This window comes from Haliotis asinina, chromosome 12, assembly GCF_037392515.1.
Source record: "Haliotis asinina isolate JCU_RB_2024 chromosome 12, JCU_Hal_asi_v2, whole genome shotgun sequence".
NCBI lineage: Eukaryota > Metazoa > Mollusca > Gastropoda > Lepetellida > Haliotidae > Haliotis > Haliotis asinina.
In genome coordinates, this window is record NC_090291.1 from 38,020,796 (window position 1) to 38,041,454 (window position 20,659).

At 37.9% G+C, this 20,659-nt stretch overlaps 1 protein-coding gene across 1 annotated transcript in view; it reads right to left on the bottom strand.

Annotated features, from left to right (window-relative positions):
• Window positions 1-675: 675 nt before the first annotated feature.
• The window catches only part of LOC137257796 (DNA repair-scaffolding protein-like), a 32,313-nt gene continuing 12,329 nt past the window's right edge, over window positions 676-20,659 (bottom strand). The window contains exons 4-19 of the mRNA XM_067795235.1: window positions 15,538-15,746; window positions 13,573-13,661; window positions 13,087-13,309; window positions 11,807-11,964; window positions 10,416-10,483; window positions 9,305-9,498; window positions 8,959-9,105; window positions 8,554-8,653; window positions 7,793-7,930; window positions 6,528-6,587; window positions 6,286-6,436; window positions 5,549-5,710; window positions 3,845-3,941; window positions 3,207-3,318; window positions 2,233-2,286; window positions 676-1,667 (exon numbers count right to left, since the gene is read on the bottom strand). Of these exons, the coding sequence (XP_067651336.1) occupies window positions 1,554-1,667; window positions 2,233-2,286; window positions 3,207-3,318; window positions 3,845-3,941; window positions 5,549-5,710; window positions 6,286-6,436; window positions 6,528-6,587; window positions 7,793-7,930; window positions 8,554-8,653; window positions 8,959-9,105; window positions 9,305-9,498; window positions 10,416-10,483; window positions 11,807-11,964; window positions 13,087-13,309; window positions 13,573-13,661; window positions 15,538-15,746 (2,076 nt within the window). The 3' untranslated portion in view covers window positions 676-1,553. The remainder of the gene's footprint in view (window positions 1,668-2,232; window positions 2,287-3,206; window positions 3,319-3,844; window positions 3,942-5,548; window positions 5,711-6,285; window positions 6,437-6,527; window positions 6,588-7,792; window positions 7,931-8,553; window positions 8,654-8,958; window positions 9,106-9,304; window positions 9,499-10,415; window positions 10,484-11,806; window positions 11,965-13,086; window positions 13,310-13,572; window positions 13,662-15,537; window positions 15,747-20,659) is intronic.

Genomic DNA, 20,659 nt, shown 5'->3' on the forward strand with positions numbered 1-20,659 from the left:
TATGGTGTTTCTTGTTTAAAGGTCATATGCAACCAAAACACCAAACATAATTAAAACATAGATATCACTTCTTCATGATATATAAAATGCACTGCTGATTATGAAAGAACAAATAAACAGAATTATAAACGTATAATCGAAAAACAAAAGTGCAATATTTTGTACTTGGGTGTACCTCCCTTGAAACGAAGCAGCCGCAATATCGAACCCAGTCAGAGCTGGTGGTTGTGTGCTCAAGTGTAACGAAGCCTCTTCATTGGCCACTGGTTCATTTGCCGATATGCTAAGCCGGCTCTTTGTATATGGAGTAGAAGCCCGATAGGTGTTAATTTCAAATTGGATGTGGTCAGTGACTGAAGTTGTGCACTGCATATTATCATTAGGAGGTATGCAGACATGTAGGTGTGAGTAAACCAGACACTGAGTTTATTCTGGGACAGAGTCTGCTTATCACAATCAACACGTATTTTGTTATGTAAGGGGTAGATTATCTACTTGTTTGTGTACACAACCAAGATTAGACCACTGCTCACGACCTCTTACTCCGCGCAGGCATACTGTTTCTCCACAAACCTGTTCACTGTGCATGCGTTATGAGAATTGTTGTGAAAACCACATTTCCCCCCAGAAACTGGGGGAAAATTAGTGAATCATTTAAACTCTTTTTTTCATCGCTTTTTTTTCAACTTAATAGATTGAATTGGCATTTTTGATGATTTGTTTGGGTAAGTTTTTACCAAAAGGTATCAAAATCTGCAAAGTTGTTTTAGGTTGCATGTGACCTTTAAGGATGCACTTAGCATTACTTAAGCTATCTAAAAGTGGTCTGTAAATTTTCAACTCTGGACTAGACAATCCAGAGGCTGATATCATGCGCAATATCCCATCATGCAATGGGATACACCGTTGAATGAAGGAATTATGGTATATACCATAACCATGGTATGAGTGAGTGAGTGAGTTTAGTTTTATGCCGCATTCAGCAATATTCCAGCTATACGGCAGCAAACCATGGTATATAAGAATGTTGGTGTATACCATTACCATGGCATTAAGGACTCAGCATATATACCATTATCATGGTATAGCAGAGTTTGGGTATATCATAACTGCAGTGTCCAAAGTAAGGTAAAACACTGCAATTGTAAAAGGAATTATGGTATAAAATGAGTTCAGCATTAAAGAATAAAGCTATATATGATAACCACTGTAGGAATCAATCTTTACTTCGTGAAGGAGTAATGTGAGGAAAACATATAACGTCATAATAACAATATATTGCGTGATATGATGTTTCAATACAGATCTTTGTATTGTTGTCAAACAAGTAAACGTTGCATCATCTGAATAAAGAAGTTGTCCAGCCATAAGGTTTGCCATTACCTGATTCATTAACTTCCAAACATGCCACTGAAAGAAGAAACATATTACATGCTGATGGACTTGGCCCTTCTGTGGATACATCCACTTCAGGAAACAAACTGTATGCTAATATCCAGGTTGTTTCACTAGGACTGTAGAGAGGGAGAGTTCATTGTTCGAACACATGACTGTCATGAGATCTCCTGCAAGAAGACTTCTGCTTTGTCAGCATTAGTTTTGACGGACTTGACAATGCAGTTCAGTGGTCCCACTTCCTTGTTCAATACACAGTCAACATCACAGCCCTGAAAGCAGAGAGAGGAGATGACTGAATTTTTCACTGCAGATTTTTAAAACATACAGTAAAAAATATTTTATGTATTTAAAACAAAAATGCCCAAACTCCACAAACAGAAAAGGGCACTCCACTGGCATCTGTTTGATAATGCGGCCAAGTTTTGTTAAAGGTATAGAATAATTTCCAAGTTGTGCTCCTGAAAACAAAAAACATACCTCCATTTCAGCTAAGTTCATACAAAAAAAATCCTAAAAAGCAAACAGCACCACATCAGCCCCTGGTTAATCCATTTACCATGTTTGGAATTTTCATATTGTTGCCATGGAAATCAAGAAAAGTAAAAAAGTCCAAACACAAGAAATAACAAAAGTCACCACTTTAGGGGCTGTTTGATATATCTGTCAAGCTTTATTAACTTGCAAAAAAGTTATATAGTGACAGTTATGTCTATTTAAGAGGACAGGAATTATATATGGTAGGTTTTGGTTTGGGTCTTCTTGACAAAAGATGTCCCTCCAGAGAAAGCATGGTACAATACATGTGGTGACGCAGGTTTCCAGCCCTGTTCCTACCTCATCTCTTTGTTCCTCTGCTGGAAGAAGTTTTTCTATGGTGGTCTTTTGCAACTGAAGCAAAGAAACATCCACACATAAGTGAGTGAATATGGTTTTATGTCACTTATAGCAATACTCCAGCAATATTATGGCAGGGAACAATAGAAATGGGCTTCACACATTGTACCCATGAGAGGAATTGAACCCGGATCTTTGGTGTGATGAGTGAACCCTTTAACCACTATGCTACCTCAATGCCCCCTCACCACATAGCAAATAAACAACGATACTTCTATTTTTTCAGTATACAACTTTGAGCCAAAGCAGAGCCAAGAGCAACCATCTTGAAATATTCTGAGGATAAAAAGTTAAGGGATCACATGAAAGCACAATTGTTCCTTTATTTTTTTCCAGGTTTCTTCAAAAGCTGTGTGACAAAAAGCCAGTGAAGAAACCTTGGAAAAAAATAATGAACACTTGTGCTCCCTGAACTTTTTTCTCCTCAGTATATTCTGAAAATACGCATAATTAGTGACACATGATTGGGTAATATTACATTTTGATAAAGAATGTTTTCCAGCTGTTGACCTCAATGGGGAATCAACAGGTACAGGTACAACAGGTCGTAATGAGTGCTTATTGAGTGTGAGTGTGAGTGTGAGTGTGAGTGTGAGTGTGAGTGTGAGTATGGTTTTTATGCTACTTTTAGCAATATTTCAGTTAAGTCATGCAGGACATGAGAAATAGTCTTCACAAACTGGAGGGGAATCAAACCCATCTTTGGTGTTCTGAGGTGTCATTTAGATGTAGATTTTGAATTCATTCTTTTTGATCACTGAATTGCCCGGTTGTTACTGGACGATAGAGCTGGGATACTCCTGTCTGGGTCCTCACAAAACTACATTTCTTTGTTGTCCATTCCAATAATCCTTCAACTCTATCAACCAAAATGCAAACCCCCAAACCATTTAAAAAACATCAACTATACATACATCTACTTTCACAACAGATCCTTTGAAAGTACTGGAATGTAAGTACACCTCCAACTTCATTCTTATGACAGGGGAGGTAACTTGTTTGCCACAGCTCACACATTTTGATTCTCTGCAATTCATAAACATATTCCAAATAAATTCTGATCTTCACATTATTATATTTGTACAAAAATCTTTGCATATTGCAATGCTGTTTTTTCAAATTTGTTTTCGAGCACTGCAATTTTCAAATATCAAAGGGGTAAATCATTGATATTCTGGTGATTAGAGACAGGTTTTCTAGCCAAAAATACCACATAAAACATGTTAAACAATACTTGGATTTCCCACAATACAACTTATTTGCCAGTTAATTAGGTTTTCTAGCTGTTTTTAATGGGTTTCTATAAAGTTTTGGTTCAGTTACTTTCAAGGGTGTACAGAGAGAATAATTTTACTTTAAACACTGACAGGTAAATCATTAAAGTAGGAGTCAAAAAGTTGCAATATTAAAAATATGTGTGTATCTACAAAAGAAATCCAAATGGGGCTGAAAACATACTGATGCAATCTACACATAAACTGAGACAGACTAAGAAAATTGCTACACTTGAACCAGCTGTGCATCATTAGGTGGGATGATACAAGTGACTTACCCTGGTCTCTCACGGTCCTGCATGAGCCGGTCACCATGACAACCATCACATTCCTCCCAGGTGTAGGCTGCATCCTCATCGACACTGCCTACTGTACCTGCAAGTAGAGTCATATAGAGCCATCTTACAAGCTGCATGGAACACACAAACATCATCTATTAGGGAATCACACTTCAGGATTTGTAGCAGCTTGCTTACTAGGTGTTCAGGCATTTGTCGCGAGTCCTGCACTTGAGGGTACCTTGGACTCTTAATTATTGGGATTCCATGGCAACAAACTTGCGAACCCAGACACTTAAATATTATTATTATACTGTAATTATAAGCTGTTCACTGGTCAGGGGCACATGGGTTGATGTACCCTTGATGTTTGCCCATATAACATAACATAAGCAAACATCAACCCATAGGCCCAAGGGACCAGTGAACAACAAATTTATCTTACAGAACACCTCAATGTTAATTTTGAATGAAGTATGGGTACAAATCTTTTTGTAGCCACTGCTAGATTTTGCAGACAAGAAAAACATATTTAGAGTTATCTCCCTTCCATGGATTTGCATTTGCAAAGTATCACAAACGTCTGTACATCACACATGATTCAATGTTATTTGAGATAATGAATTACTACCACGAAGTATCAAATGAGTTTGACATTCCATGTGGGGTACATAGAAATGTTACTCGCTTGTAAGTGGGGTGCACTGAAAATAATAGAGCACCCAGCCAATCAGAAAACAGCTTTTATGTGTAAGGTAAGATAAAGTATAGTGTATCATGATCATCACTTAAATTGCTACAGTAATCAAACTGCAGATGATACCAAAACTCAGCTGGTAGCAAAGTAAGTGATAACCTATTGTTACTTGATTGGACAGTTTCTGCATCCCTGTGAACATGCCAATATTTTTCTTTGTGTCCATTGTCAATTTTTATGTGTGCAGAATGCAGAAGCTTGTGTCAAATAAATCCGTAGGTGCCCTTCCTGGCAAATTGGGACAAACCCCACAGTATTGTCTAAAGTCTGATATTTAATCATAATTTCTGAAAAATATCAATCTGGGAATTTCTGCTGTTATATCTTGCAGCCATAAGGATGAATATAAGTCTCTTCTCAGATCTGGATAAATCCCTACCATGGTAATAAACACAAAGAAATCAAATATCTCCCTTTACACGGGTAATGTATAGTTTCAAACAGAATATACAAAGGCATCCATGCAACTAGATCAGAGTACATTGTGACTCATGGCAACTTACCACTACAGAGAAGATGTTATCTTAAAACCTGCTAAAACCTGCTCCCTAGTAATAAAGATTGTTCACTGTTATCTATCTTCTTAAAATCTCTGTTCTCAGTTATGCAGAACAAACTATCTCACAGATGGGGTACCGAGCATATAGCCTAAGCCTTTATCTGTATGATTTAACGTAACACCAGAAAATGTTGAAATATTCATTTGAGGACAATTCTAATTAGTAAACAGACACAAGGGTCCTTTGCAAAAAACTGTTATTTCTGGAAGTGACACTGTCAGTAAGGTCACCTACCTTGTACAGAAACAAGGCTCCATGGCCTAACACTGTCTGTTACTTCTGGAAGCAACACTGTCATTGATGACACCTACCTTGTACAGAAACAAGGCTTATGTCCTAACATTGTCTGTTATTTCTGGAAGCGACACTGAGATTGGTGACACCTACCTTGTACAGAAACAAGGCTCCATGGCCTAACACTGTTTGTTATTTCTGGAAGGGACACTGTCAGTGAGTCCAGGTGGCTGAGTGTCTCTCTCATCCAGCTGTTTTCAATATGGACAGGCACTTCCTCCATAATACGAGAGTAAGCATCACAGTGAAAACTACCTGAAACAAATGTTGTAATTCCTGTTAGAAAGTATAAATTGTTGTAGCATCATGACATCTGACCATGTTCATTTAGTGTCCCATGGGTGATTCCTAATGAATTAAAAGTGTGGATTAGATCCTCTTGTTGTAAATCTGTGTCACTGTAAGACAGCACTTGATGTAGAGTACAAAACTGTGACAAATTACAAAAATCAATGAAGGTGTAGCAGAATAAAATATATATGACAAACTACAAAATCAATTTCTATGTTGTTTTGTGAATTCTCTTCCTCAGATAACCTAAAGGCAGGAGGGAAAAATAAAGAAAAAAAAAATCACCAGTCCAAGTAATAGTCCTTCGAAATGATAAAAGTATTCTACCTTTGGCAATTCGGAGTAAGTATACATTTTTGGCCAATAAAGTCATTAGGGTTTTATTTTTTGAGTAGGAAAAAAAAAGAAAGAAAGAAATAAAATGGGTCTGGCCTTAAGGGTGTATCTCAGAATATAAAATGTATCACAAATTACAAAAATCGATGAAGGAATAATTCATTTGAATTAAGAACATTTTCAAATAACTAAGACTTGCTCACCATTGGTGACTGACGTATCTGTGAAGACAGCCGACTGGCCTGCTAATACTGGGATGTGACAGTCTGGTGACAAGGTGACCATTGAGTAGGAAGATGAGAGACTGCTGTCGGTCACATACCAGGTTTCATGTACATTTGCTCTGGACATATCCTGAAACATAACAGCCATGTTAAGACTCAATCAAAATGCCTGTATCTATCCATCCCTGCTCCCTCTTTTAAACAGTGAAATTCTAGCCTACCTTCAACTGTCTCTTGTAAAGAACTCTGGCAACAAATGACACTCTCTTGTCCGAGGCCATCTACAGGAAACAGCAAGAGTGAGAGAGTGATTATTTCTTAATGATGTATTGTCAAATTTTACAGAGAATCATGGTTAAAAATAACACAATTTGGTTAGAGTGTATTTTGACAAGAACTAAGGTTACATTGAACTCAGAGACCACTAATTCTATACACAAAGTGACATATTTGTTTTTTTATATATATTTTTTGTAAAATTTACAGAAAAGAAAAAATCCAGTTCGTTACTCTCCTCTGTTCGGTATAACCAGGTCCATTATAAACATATCACTGTGTTACACATGTACAGCAGAACATATTTTGTTGTTTTTCCCTTGACGGTTATCAAGTTATCAACAGTTCATTACAGTGATCTCATAGTATAATATTACAATTGCTGATGGTTAACTTCTCATTATTGTCATGTATTGTCATGGTAAAAGTACATTTATGGAAATTCAACCCCAAGAATCATGGTAACAAAAACTGCACTATGTGTAACATTGTCCAATCTAACAAGACCTCAGCATTGCCTTGGTGTTGATCACCTCTGGGTCACTGACCTCTAAATACATCATAGCCCTTTCATTTCTGAGCAAAAATGGTCTTTAAGCTTGCCTAATTATTCTAATATCCCCCACTGCTAAAGAAGCGTAAAATATTGATAACATATTTACTACTTTTTATTTTTTGGTCACATACAAGATGTCTGGAATGACTGGAATCTGCATAATCACCCAATTTAGTCTGCTGACAAAATTGCTGACAGTGGGTGCAATGTTTTATGAGATATCACATCTACATAAGCTTGAAAAGTGATAAATATATTATTATTAAGTGTCATGGAGACCTTAAACATAAGGTCAAGGTCACCCAAATGAACTGGTGTCTGCGTAATCCTCCAATGTAGGCTGCTACCAAATGTGAAAAAAAATGGGTACAACTGTTCATGAGATGCCATGTTAATAAAAAAAACCTGGGACGTATGGACAGACGCACATATGTACATACATAGAGTCACCACTTAATATATAGTCCCTCATTCTATGTTGCGGTAGGGGACAATAAACATTCAACAGGTGAAGATGGTTTATTCATAAAAAACATTTGCAGTGCTTGCAGTGTTGACTACCTCTGTCACCCTCCATTTCTAAGCTAAAACATTACAATAGATGTCACACTGGTGAAGATTATTATCCCAAAATAAGGATCCCAAGTTCCTGACCTGCCTTGCTCCAGCCAGTGTTTGGTAGTGTGGTTCTTTGTAGCTGAGTGCTGTCTGTGGGGACACAGTGACAGACAGTGTTGAGTCTCCGGACAGGGACAGGATGTAGCAGAAGCCAGGGCTAGTCACATGTCTCATCTGAAGAATGAGTGAGTGAGTGAATTTTAGTGTTATGCTGCTTTTAGCAATATACCAGCAATATCACGGTGGGGAATGCCAGAAAATGGGCTTCCCCATGTGATGAATCGAACCCAGGTCTTCAGCATGACAAGCGAACGCTTTAACCACTAGGCTACCACACCGACACGTCTGAGGAATGATGGAACATCAGCAACAAAAGCATCTCATATTAAACAATCATAGTGAGTGAAAGGGTTAGGATAAACTCCTCTTTGGAGAATGGTAAAACTGATACAACCTGGGTATATGGTGTTGAAAAAACGAAAAACTTATTCACTGTAAATTGTGATTCAATCTAGTTATAAGTTAAATGTTTTAACAGAGTGAGTTTTACGCCACTCGTAGCAATAATTGGGCACACCAGAATTAGGCTTCAATGACTGTACCCATGTGGGAATCAAACCACTAGGCTACCTCACCGCCCCACCTAAGGAATGGAAGTCGGGTGAATATGAGGTGAACAAATAAAAATTATCAACCATTTTCACCATATATTAGGTTTGGACAGTTCAGTGTTTCTTTCAGTCTAGCTGATAACTCTCTACAGGAAATGGTTGGTGAGACATGTAGTGTGTACTCACGGAGCTGCTTGCCTGTTCCTCCTCTTGACTTTCCTGGCTGGAGAGAGATGCTCTGTGACCTGACCATGCACCCTCTAGCACACTGAACAGTGCCACATTCCTGCATCAAGGATAGTGAGTGAGTGAGTTTGGTTTTATACTGCTTTTAGCAATACTCCAGCAACATCACTTGAGGTAAAACCAGACATGTACTTCATACATTGTACTCATATGGAGAATCGAACCTGGGTCTTTGGGGTGACAAGCGAATGATTTAACCACTAGGCCACACAACTGCCCCGCAATAAGGAGACACTTGCCAAGGTATATTGATGCTAAATCTGAATCCAAGTGCATGCATGCTCCTGATAAAATGATTATGCATGCCTAGGTCAAGATATCAACAACTAATAAGAATAGAGTTACCTCTCTTTGATGGTTCTGTTAACAACTTTGAGTCCTGTGAAACAACACATGTGACCCTCGGCTTGAGTCACCTCATCCTGTCCAGAGTTATCTCCCATCTCTACAACAGCCATTGTGCCATGACTGTCTTCCACTAACAAAGAATATCTGAAACAATGACAAAAAGATATGCAGATCTGTAACCCACTTCTACAACACAAGGATAAGTATTGTGCAGACAAAACATTATTTACTTGGGTTTGAAGCCATGATCATCAGATTCTGGTGAAAAAAGAGACACAACTCTTGCCCCCCACACCAACAGTGCTGAATAAATGACTGGTCAGAATAATCACTGATGTCTTACCTGGCTGCTGATGAGAAAAACACCCTCTGTATGATAGCACGGAAGGTGAGACCGTGGCCAGGCCCTGTCCTTTGAATGCTCTCTAACAGAGAGTCATACACTGATACAACCGGTAGCTGTGACCTCTTCACTGTCTGGAGGAGACCCGACTGGGTGGCAGGAAGACCTGTGTTCTGTGTGCCTCTCACATCAGTCTGTAAAACATGGACAGTTACAAATACAAATACATATAAGTATAAAGTATTTCAAACCATGGCCGCATTTTATCTGGGATTTTAATTCTCAGTCCAGATAGATTCCAATAAAAACATTTTTTCGTACAAAGTATAAAAGGGTCAACAGGTGGCTACATGAGCAATATTGAGCACATCTCATTTTATACTGCTTTACTGATGTCACCATTACATATGTGGAGACACCTTAATAATCTACAATCTTGATACATTTTACACCCATACCATTTTGCATCATTACCAAATCAGAAATCACTGTTGACAACATATTTTGCCCAAAGTAAACAGTTTTATGGGATGCGTGATTCCTGCGTACTTGATGCAGAAATTTGATAAAGTATCCTGTGCCTCATGGTGATATTTTTGCCGGTATAGAAATATCTGAGTTTGTAATGATATCCAGTATTGAAAATAAACATTCTGTTTATGACCATTACACTAATGACATTGAAAGTAACACATATTACTCCCCATTATCAAAGGGGCAGTATCCAAGGTCATTGACTTTATACAAATTTTTACACTCCTACTTTTGGAAATGGACTCTCAAAGAAATACGCCGAGTCTCCAGGTCTACCAGTTTCGAAGAGCTATGTAAAATCCTGGGTAAGACTGTTTATGCCCATACATTTGTACTACCTACAGCAAAGGGGCACACAAGCATGCTAATTTGTACTAGTCAGATGACCCAAATGGTTAAACCGTTTATTCTTCATGCTTAAAGGCTGGGTTTGAATCCTCACATGGAGACAATGTGCAAAGTCCATGTCTAAATAACATAAATAGAGATTTATGCATTAATCCAGGGACTGATGTCTTTGCTGAATACTAGATATATATCACTAGATATCAGTTGCTATTAATATTGAAATACTCACTCCCTGTAAGGATGATGGCAAGTATGGAAACTGTGTTGCAGGACAATGTGCAGCTGATGTATTCGCATCTGGAGACCAAACATAGGTGTCAAACATAACTGGTGAGGGAGACTGATGACAAGCTGTGTGTCAAAGATTTACATCAAGGCTGTCAGCAAAATGTGATCATGACGTTTACCACTTTGAAATTTACTTGCATAGTGTAGACAAACCATGGGGATTTATCAGGATGAACATTAATGATTGTGTGAATAATGTGTTGCTTAAACAGCATCGGGCAACAAGACATTAAACTTATATCACAGTGTGTGATGATGTTTCTGGGCCTCTACTTGCCCCTTTTTCAGGTGTATGGTGAATTATTTTACACAATCAATAATATAATCACTACATACAACATAATATGATCATCCTTAATTCTTGGAGATTCTTAACACAAATTAACTTATATCTCTAACCTGTTGGCTGTTCCTGTTTGTTATATATGTATGCTTATTTAAAATTGTAAACCAAAAGTCACTGTGTTCTGTAATCTGATTGGTTGAAAAACATGATCAAATGGTATTAGATTCCCGGAAACTGCAAGACTATTCACTGCGTATTTACACGTAAACAATTATTTTGTTGTGTCATCAACAGTGGTGACGTCATTCAAATCATATTGTGACGTAAAGTTAGAATGACGTCACAAATGAGCAACTCCAGATGCTACCATGGGAACCAGCTGAAACGGCCAGCTGATGACACTTTACTGCTGTACTCATACTTGATGTAAACGAGTGCAGACAGTAAAACCCCTTTGGTTTACTTTTATGTTTACAATGTCGATAAACATCATGTGTTATTGAGTATTTGAAGCACGGGAATATTTCATTTGAAACCTCCGGCTTACGCCGTCGGTTCCAAATGCATTCCCGTGTTTCAAATACTCAATAACACCCGGAAATTGGCCAACACATGATGTTAATCTCCTAATTCAAAATTAAAATATGTTATGATATCTTGAACCTTCAATGTGGTAAATTTAAACATTTTATCTAAAAATGTTTTCATTTGTCACTTGAACTCTTTGTTGCTGTAAGAAGTGACTAATGGGGTTGTGTGGTCAGACTTGCAGACTTGGTTGACACATGTTACCATATCCCAATTGTGCAGAATGATGCTAATGCGTTCGCTCACTTGATTGTCAGCTCCAGACTTAAACATTTAAAGCTGATATATACTCTTTCCTAAGTGCATTATAAAACAACCAAACAATCAATTTAAACAGACACATCAGTTTTTAAATTCAGACAAACCTTCAGAATGCTATTTACACAGGGAGGGATGCTTCATTACTGCAAGAAATCAGTTTTGTGAGATAACATGCTAACAAATCTAGTAAGACAAACCATTTGTGCATGGGCAGTTCCATGTAGCTATCACATCAGTTTTCACCAAATCCGAGCACTTGGCTTTCCAGTTTTGTTGAACAACAGCTGAGCAAACTCTTGTAAAATGAGTGCACAGCAGGACTGTCTGTTTCTGACTAGTCAACTGTAGTTGCTGCCTGGAAACGAAAACATACATTACAGATTTATTGTCTTGATGTAGGAACACTTTAAAACAAAATTAGCCTCAATGGTAGTTTCAGAGGTGGGGTGCAGGGTGTATGCACCACTTTCCCCTCATACCTTCATTGTTAATAGTGCCTTTAGATAATTCATAACTTAAATATAATAACAACAAGAATATTCTCAATGTGTCTTTCCAAGGCTAGATATCCTGCTCAAAGTGCACAATTTGATCATTATTACTCTGGATAACCCAAGCTGCCTTTCAGGAGCTAAACGGTTATTAGTCGTAAACTTATTTCAACGGGTACCCATTTTCTGTTTACGAACAGAGGCAATTTTAAACAATCTCACTTGCCGAAAGTGAGACCATATGTACCATTTGTACTTTGTTGTGGGGCAGAACTGAAGTCTTAGGAACTCTGAGGAGTCAAGCTGCCAAACATGGTCACCCATTCAAAGCTCTCTTAGAGTGAAGATAGTCGTAAGAGGCATACCTTAACATACGACTATCTCCTTGCTAAGAGAGCTTCGAAAATCTAGGCCATGGCTCAGATTTCTCAAAACAAACTTAGGTTTTGAGTTTGGACTCAAATTTGAGAAAGCGCACTTCCCAGAATGAACTGAAATTGATATTAAACTCAAACATCATAGACAATTTGAGATTACAGATGACATAAGTTGTTAGGCCTCTTTTATGTAAAAATCCAGTTGAGATAAAAATTCAGATGTTTTAAATTGTAAACTGTTGAAATTTGTCCCACAATCATTCTGTCACAAATTGATCCATGAAGATCCAGGTTTGAACAGTAACCTATGCTTGTAAGAGTCAACTAACAGGATCAGGTGATTAGACTTGCTGAAATTTTCAACACATATCATTACCTCCTAGTTGCATGGATCGAAGCTCGTACTTCATCACTAGATTGTCTGGTCCAGACTCAATCATTTACAGACTCCCTACAGTAGGAATACTGCTGCATGCAGCGTTAAAGAAGCATGAGAACCAGTGACCACACATTCCTTGGACTAATGTACATAATTTAAACAGAACCTACTACAAGGGTCCATATAGATTTCATTTTACAGATATTTTAGGGTTGAGGAAGTGAAAATACCATGGAGGGTACAGTGTGACCATTGACCCAGCCTCTATCTGCAGTTTATCCATCATCTGCTTGGAGAACAGGATCAACTGCTTCCTCCATTGGTTGTCATTATCAACTGGGCTGTTACCTTCACCTCCCTTCTCATCAATGTCAGCTACTTCACAGTGAGCAAGTTGCAGGGAAAAGAGGATTTCAAACCTCAAAACCCGCACAAGGATGGCTTTAGAAGAATCTGTAAAACAGCAGTCAAGGTTGTTCCTGAATTCATCTGTGGTGATAATATTGATTTCCTTCGAGATATTGTACTATTATTTTGTTAAACGTGAGGTTGTGAAGGCTGCCATACCTTTCATTTTTGAAAGTAATCATCATATTAGCAATTTCATTTCTACGATCACCCTGAACAACAGACAAAACTGCACAAACTAAACACAGTATGACTATATGAAATCAATTTAGTCTGTGTTAATAAAATATAAAAGTTGTTGCCATCACCTGTGTGGTCAGTGTGCTGATGTTCCCACATCCTGACAGCTGACCTCTCTCTTGCCTGGACACGGGCCAGCTGCTCTGCAAGGCCACCTCTAGCCAAGGGGAGATAAACATGTTGCTACTCATACAGGTCAGCTTTTCAAGTTGAAATAATAACCATCAAATTGACAAGTCCATGTAATTAAATGCATGTAGTATATATGGGTCTTTTGTCAACTAACAATTTATCTCATTGCTTTCTCAAAAATCCTTAAATTTAATGTGCAAAATAGTTTTCAAATTTTGCTAGCCAGCCATGCTAGCTATGTCTGAAAGTTACTACCCCACAAATATTTCACAAGCCTGAAATTTTAATATGGACACTAAGCAAAAGAAACTATACTACCCATCTAAAGTTTAGACTCGCTTAAAAGATTCACCATATGTAATGCACATAAGTGGCTACACTCAACATTAATGCCTTTAAAGATATAGGGGAACCAACTGATAACCTTATGCAGATAAATTGCATGAGGACAAGGTTTCAAACTGCTGAAAAGCATGTGTAAATATCGTGCATGTGAACAGCTGTGTCTTGGTGTAAAGTTAAGAATTCACCAATTTTCACTGAGTTTCATCATTTATTGAACTCATGACAATAATCTTTAGAATGTTACGAATTTATTTTACAAAGCATTAGCTAATGTGTAATATATACCTTTAAACAGTATGGAATATTTTGCAAAATCTAGTTTAGAATAGCTGACTGAAATATGTGGCTACATTTACACTAGTGATGGGGTGTAAAAAAAATAGATGAGAATAAGATATCATCAGCATGACACAGGTTACATCATGTTGAACATTTTTATCAGGTCATAATCTTACATGATTTTAAAATGTGTTATAACTTAACAAGTTGGAGAGAGCAATATATTTACAAAACAACACCATGAAACGTTATTAGCCCGCTAGCCCAGTGACTGTGGAGATTCACAAATGGATTTTTACAAGCTACATGCTAACGAACCAGTGGTTATTTCACAAACTGAAATGATGCCACTTGACTGCACCTTGGAGGCATATAAATATTCATCTGCATGGTCTAAATGTAACATGTTTTGGCTGTTGCTCTTATCAGTCTACTTCTTATTTTGAGAAAAAATCTTTCTAACAAAACAAACTGATCTGAGTGATAATGAGTGCTTCTTTAATACCATTAGAATCAATATCAGAGAAATTATTCATTTTATTCTCATTTTATGTTCTTTTCATGAAAATGTTATATTTGGGGATTATATTTTCTTAGTAATGTACAGATTCGAGTACTTTTGTTGGGTTGAGTCTTATCCGGGATTGGAACCCACAGTGACCCTCAAAGTGGGAGATGTTGTAGTTGAGGGGGTTAGGCACCAGACTTTGCGTCCTCAGGGTTCAAAAATCTTTTCAGTTTTCATTTCTGGCAATCAAATAATGGTATCTTACTTGTCCATAGACTACTGGATAATTTCCACTTATGGTTTAAAAAAACTGTATATTATCTAGGATTTCATTTCATATCTGCTCATAACGAAGCTATTAAAGTTCACAATAATAATTAATTAGATGTAGAAGAGAGAAATTATCACTCTTCGATAAATAGTCCAGTAAACATTAACATCACGCATTATGTCATAAAAATCAGGGCAAGTGGAAAATTAGTCAGGACGAGTTACTTTCTTGAAGTCACTGTGGCAAGTGGCTTTCAAAACATTTTTGAACCTCTGGTGCTGGTGATTGGGTGCCTGACTCTGAAGGTGTGGGTTCCAATTCTGAATAGGATAACCAAACAAAAGTACAATCCCCAAAACAACATATGTTCCATTTGACCACTTTCTAAATGGCATTGTGCACTCATGGGTGGATCCGTAAACCAAGAAAAAGAAGTCCATTCGCCCACGAGTTGTTTTCATTTGGAGCCAGTGAGAAGCAGTAGTAAGATCTATATACTTGTGGTATTTCTTCTTCTTTTTGGCTGAGTCTGGGTCAGGCTGAACCTCTTCATCGTCCTGGCTGCTGCTGGCTTTGACAGGAGTCTGCCAGTCCATGGCCTTCACCCAGTCACTGGCCTTCATCCCTGAGGGGTTTTTGGATGGTGAGTAGGAGCTGGAGGCCTGGCTTGACTGGTATGTCATGATCATTGGAGAGTCGGGGAATGCCTGGAACATTACACAATAGATGAATTATGGAGTGTCTGTAAAAATACAGGACAGGCAGGGTCTGCAGTGATACCATAACAAATATAATTCATATCTTGGTACATCTAGGAACCATGCTTGACATATGTACCAAATTTGATGAAGCTAGCATGTATAGTTTAGGAGAACTACTTCGGACATCCTAATAGCCACAGCCTAAGTGACGCTTCTATGGAAAATGCAAAAAGTAATTTCATATCTGGATTTAACCTCCAAAACATATGTCTAGGGATCATGCTTGACACGCAGTCTAAGTAAACTTAGCCTCAGTACTTTTTGTTTGATTAAACTACTGAGTCTAACAAAACCTTATGGGAGGTCACGTCAGGTAACCTTTGAGACTGACCAATCAGAACACAGCTTACCAAAATGCGAAAGTGGACTTTCGCACACAACTTTCGAACTTTGTATCTCACAATGATTCTGAATGCTATTTAGTGTATGCTTACTTCCGGGTGCTGTACACTGCGCACGTTACAACCATGACAACGGTGAGTAAACAGTCGCTGAAGAAAGTGTTTTGGGCAATATTCAAGGATGTCATCTTTTGCGGAAATATAAGCTAATGGTAACCATGTCAACAGAAACCCCAAAGCGTATATACTGCAGGTCAAATAACTGTGTTTTATGCAGATTTTCGCTTGTGGAGAGATCTGTGTCAGTGACCTGAATATTTTGAAAGTCCCTCCAATCATAAGTAGTATAGCCGTTGTCTGATTAGTTAAATCTATTTAACCGTCTTGCGTTTGATTGGATGGTCATACATCGCTCAAAGGTTACCTGACGCGACCTTCTATTAGGTTTTGTTAGACTCAGTGGTGGAGTGTAACGAGATACACTGAGACTGAGTTTACTTAGACTGGCTTCACATGTGTACCAAGTTTGGTTAAGCCATCATGAATAGTTTAGGAGATACACTTCGGACAAAGTATTGCGGACTTTGTTGTTGCAGGGCATGAAAAAAGAGGGTGATGAAGGGCTGCAACAGTATACATTACTTGAGAAACTATGACAGTCTGTAACAGCACACAAAAGCTGACTGCAACACATCTGTATATGAAAAGGGAGTACCTGGAATAGCTAACTGCAATACATCTGTCTACAACAGTATGGAACAGGAGGCAGTGCCTACAACAGTCCACAACAGGTGACTGCAATGCATCTGTATATGACAGTATACATCAGCTGAAGTGCCTACAACAGTCTATAACAGCTGACTGCAAAACATCTGTATACGGCTAACAGCAGGGAGTGCCTACAACAATCCACAACAGCCGACTGCAATCAATCTGTAAACGACAGTATGCAATAGCAGAGTGACAGCATTTGTAAAATAGCTACTTGACAACTTGGCATTGGTACACAACAGCTTGGAGGGGCCACCAAATGTGAAGTCACTACTTAAATAGTGTGGTGAAAGTCATTTGCGTGGTTTGAAATTGTGACAAATGTAGGGGTTGGCAATTGCAACCATTTCTACCAGTTTTGTGAGGCAATAGAGACTATAAATGCTATTACTGCTATTATAAAGGAAGGTGTGGTGTTAGCTAAAATAATGACCCACGAACATCATATGAGTCAAATTCTTCATATTCAGTCTTGATGTAAGTTATTCTAAGATGCTTCGGTGAAAGATCAAAGGCGCCGACAATACTTTATCAGACGATAATGTGCACTTTTTGCATTACGTCAATATGTGTTGACGTCACTGCGCCATTCCAGTCTGCCCCCTCGTAATCGAACTTTTTTGCATTACGTCACAATGTAACCAATGTCACGATAGATGTCAGTTGCCATCGCCTCATACTGCCTCCAACAGTAAACTGCTTCGTTTCTCCTGTTTCTTGGTTTGCAGTTGCATCACACAGCTAACATCACTGGTGGAAACATTACGTTTATGTTTTCCGAAGGATAAAATGTCTCACAGTTTGACTCAAAATTTTACAAAGAGACGGTAATGTTTGCAATGTTTACATTCCCACAATGCAATCATGGAATGTCGCATGACTAGGCAGCTTCAGCTGAATATACTGATCTAAACTTTCGTTGGTAGTAGAAATGAGACAGTCATATCACCTTGTATCAAGAGAATCAAAGATGTGATTAAAATGATCTAGAGAAGATATTTAACCCAAACATAAACCGTCACCAAACTGTTTTTCTATTTGTTTTTCTAGTAACATTTGTCTTAACGTAGGGGGCTGACACATCAAGAGAACAGCTCGTTAGTTAGCCCTGTGCGAGGATTTTTAATTTAGGTCACAGACACCGTCGTTTGTTTTCTGGAAATGGTTTAATCAAAATTAGGCTTAGAAATTACTAAATACGGCATCTTAGAAAAGAAATACAGTTCGTTCTACCACCATGTATAGTGTAATAAAGCACACTTTCGCCCTGAACTATTATATCATTAAAGCATGAAGACGCTTGCGTCCGAAATAACTCTAAATCTGTTTCGCTTGTGTCTTCTACAAAATCTAACGATGGCTACAAAAACATTTTACTCTCTTTCCAACAAATAAATTTTGACAAAACATTCAAATGCAGTCCCTGTGAATATTAAGAAGAGGGATTACATTGCATCAACTCTACTAAGACAATACCCATGGGGAAAACAGCAAAATGCAAGATTCAAATCGTTTAATTCACACAGGTTGGCTGAAGTGTACAATCTGATACTCATGCTTCAAACAGTTCAAAATTAACACTGAGGTGTTTGGTAAGATAAATGCTGCATTAATCTTCTTGAATGGAAACAATGCATACAACATTCCGTGTTTCATCCTGTTTATTAAATTTTATTACATCCTGTTTCACTGAGGACAGTAAATATGTTATCAGAACACAACCTGGCTGTGTGTGTTTGTGTGTGAGCAACTTCCTTGTACACTAATGTATTTGATTAGCATTACCATGAAATCTCTGCTGTGTGGTATATCTACCCCGACATTTATTGTGCTCATGTAAAGATCACAAAATGAAACAAACAACCACGCTGATTTTACTTTGTTTACCCACAATGATTAACATAAAGCCATGGTACTGTAGCTCACCTGTATGGGTAGTCCACAGGTGCAATGTCATCAGCATAATTGTGCACATTTTAAGATGTAGTTTAGAACTGATGTTCAGTAACCTGCGCTTGTAAGAAACAACTAACAGAAATGGGTGGTCAGGCTTGCTGACATTGTTGACACATATCATCGCATCCCAGCTGCATAGACTGATGCTCATGCTGTTGATCACTGGACTATCTGGTCCAGACTCAAATATTTACCGACCACTGCCATTTAGCAGGAATATTGCTGAGTGTCCATGTCTCTCATGAAATGTTAATATCAAGTCTTGTGAAAGGCACTGATATTCATACAGGTTCTGCATTAATCACGAGAAAAAACAACAACAAAGACTAAAATGAAATAGAGTGAACTAAATAGAGTGCCAATATATGGAAACACATGCTGCATATTCAGGGTATTTCAGCATATTCATGAAATCCCAGACTAACCGAACAATTACTTAATTTAACATTATTTTGTCTATAACTAGTGAAAAAGCAATATGTTTTGCAATGTGGGTGTTATGGCAGCAACATTAAAAAACAGAATGAACCTACATTATTTCTGAGAATGGCGTACCTATAGTATGAACGGTCATAATTCAATACCAAACAAAAGTCAAAATTTAAAAGCATCGGTAAAATCAAACCATAAATTTTCAGCTGATTTCTACATAAATATCAGATTTTATTAAATTTTGAACCAACATGGCTGAGTAATGGCTATATTTAAGACACAGCTTTCATATTGTTTTCATGCATTTGATTCAGACCTCTCACTCATTGTTAGAATAAGCCTGCAAGTTTTCAGCTTTAGTGGCTCTAATTTAGCCTAAAGCAGAGATGTCACAATATATGGCTAATGATATCTGACAGGTGTGTGAAGTGTGGTGGGGTAGCCTAGTGATTAATGGATTTGCTCGTCACGCCAAAAGTATGACTTTGATTCCACACATATATGTCCAGCAGGGATGTTGCTCAAACTAAATTCACCCACTCACTCACTGTCTGTGAAGATCCGGGGTAGAAAAGGTCTTCAGTTACTCATGCTTGCCATAAAAGGTGACTATGCTTGTCTTGATAGCCAACTAACGGCATTGGGTGGTCAAGCTCGCTGACTTGGTTGACACATTGTATCAGTTCCCAATCGTGCAGATTGATGCTCATGCTGTTGATCACTGGATTGTCTGGTCTAGACTCAAATATTTACAGACCTCCGCCCTATAGCTGCACTATGACTGAGTGCGGTGTAAAACTCATGATATATGACACATACACAGGTCATAAACATAACACTTCCTTGTCTTGAATATAATTGTACAAGGAAAATATGACACTAATACAAATAAAGGAAACACGAACAAAGCCTGGTCAAAGGCCAACAGACTGTTATGTATTGGCCTGATTAGTCACTATCTCCAGAACAACATGCACCATGCACAGATATAATTATTATCTCAATTATTATCTCAATTCTATTGCTTTACAAGTACTACCAAGTTTTGAGTATGTCAGATTCAGAACTGAAATAAACAAGAGTTATATCCCCCCAGCCCCCACATGTTTGAAAGGACAAATAATCTGAGAGTTACTCATTGTTTCTTAGACTAAGTTTGAATTGTTTCCATGGAATTCATGAAAATTATAAATGCCATATATCTGTAACCAGCAAACTCACAATTTCATATATCTGTCAAGATCTGTTGAAAGATATGAAATGGTTTTTGAGTTGTGCTCTGGGAACGAAGCCCACCCCTCCATTTTGAGAAAAAGTCTGAAATGTTTCCATGGAAACCAAGAAAATAATACATAACAA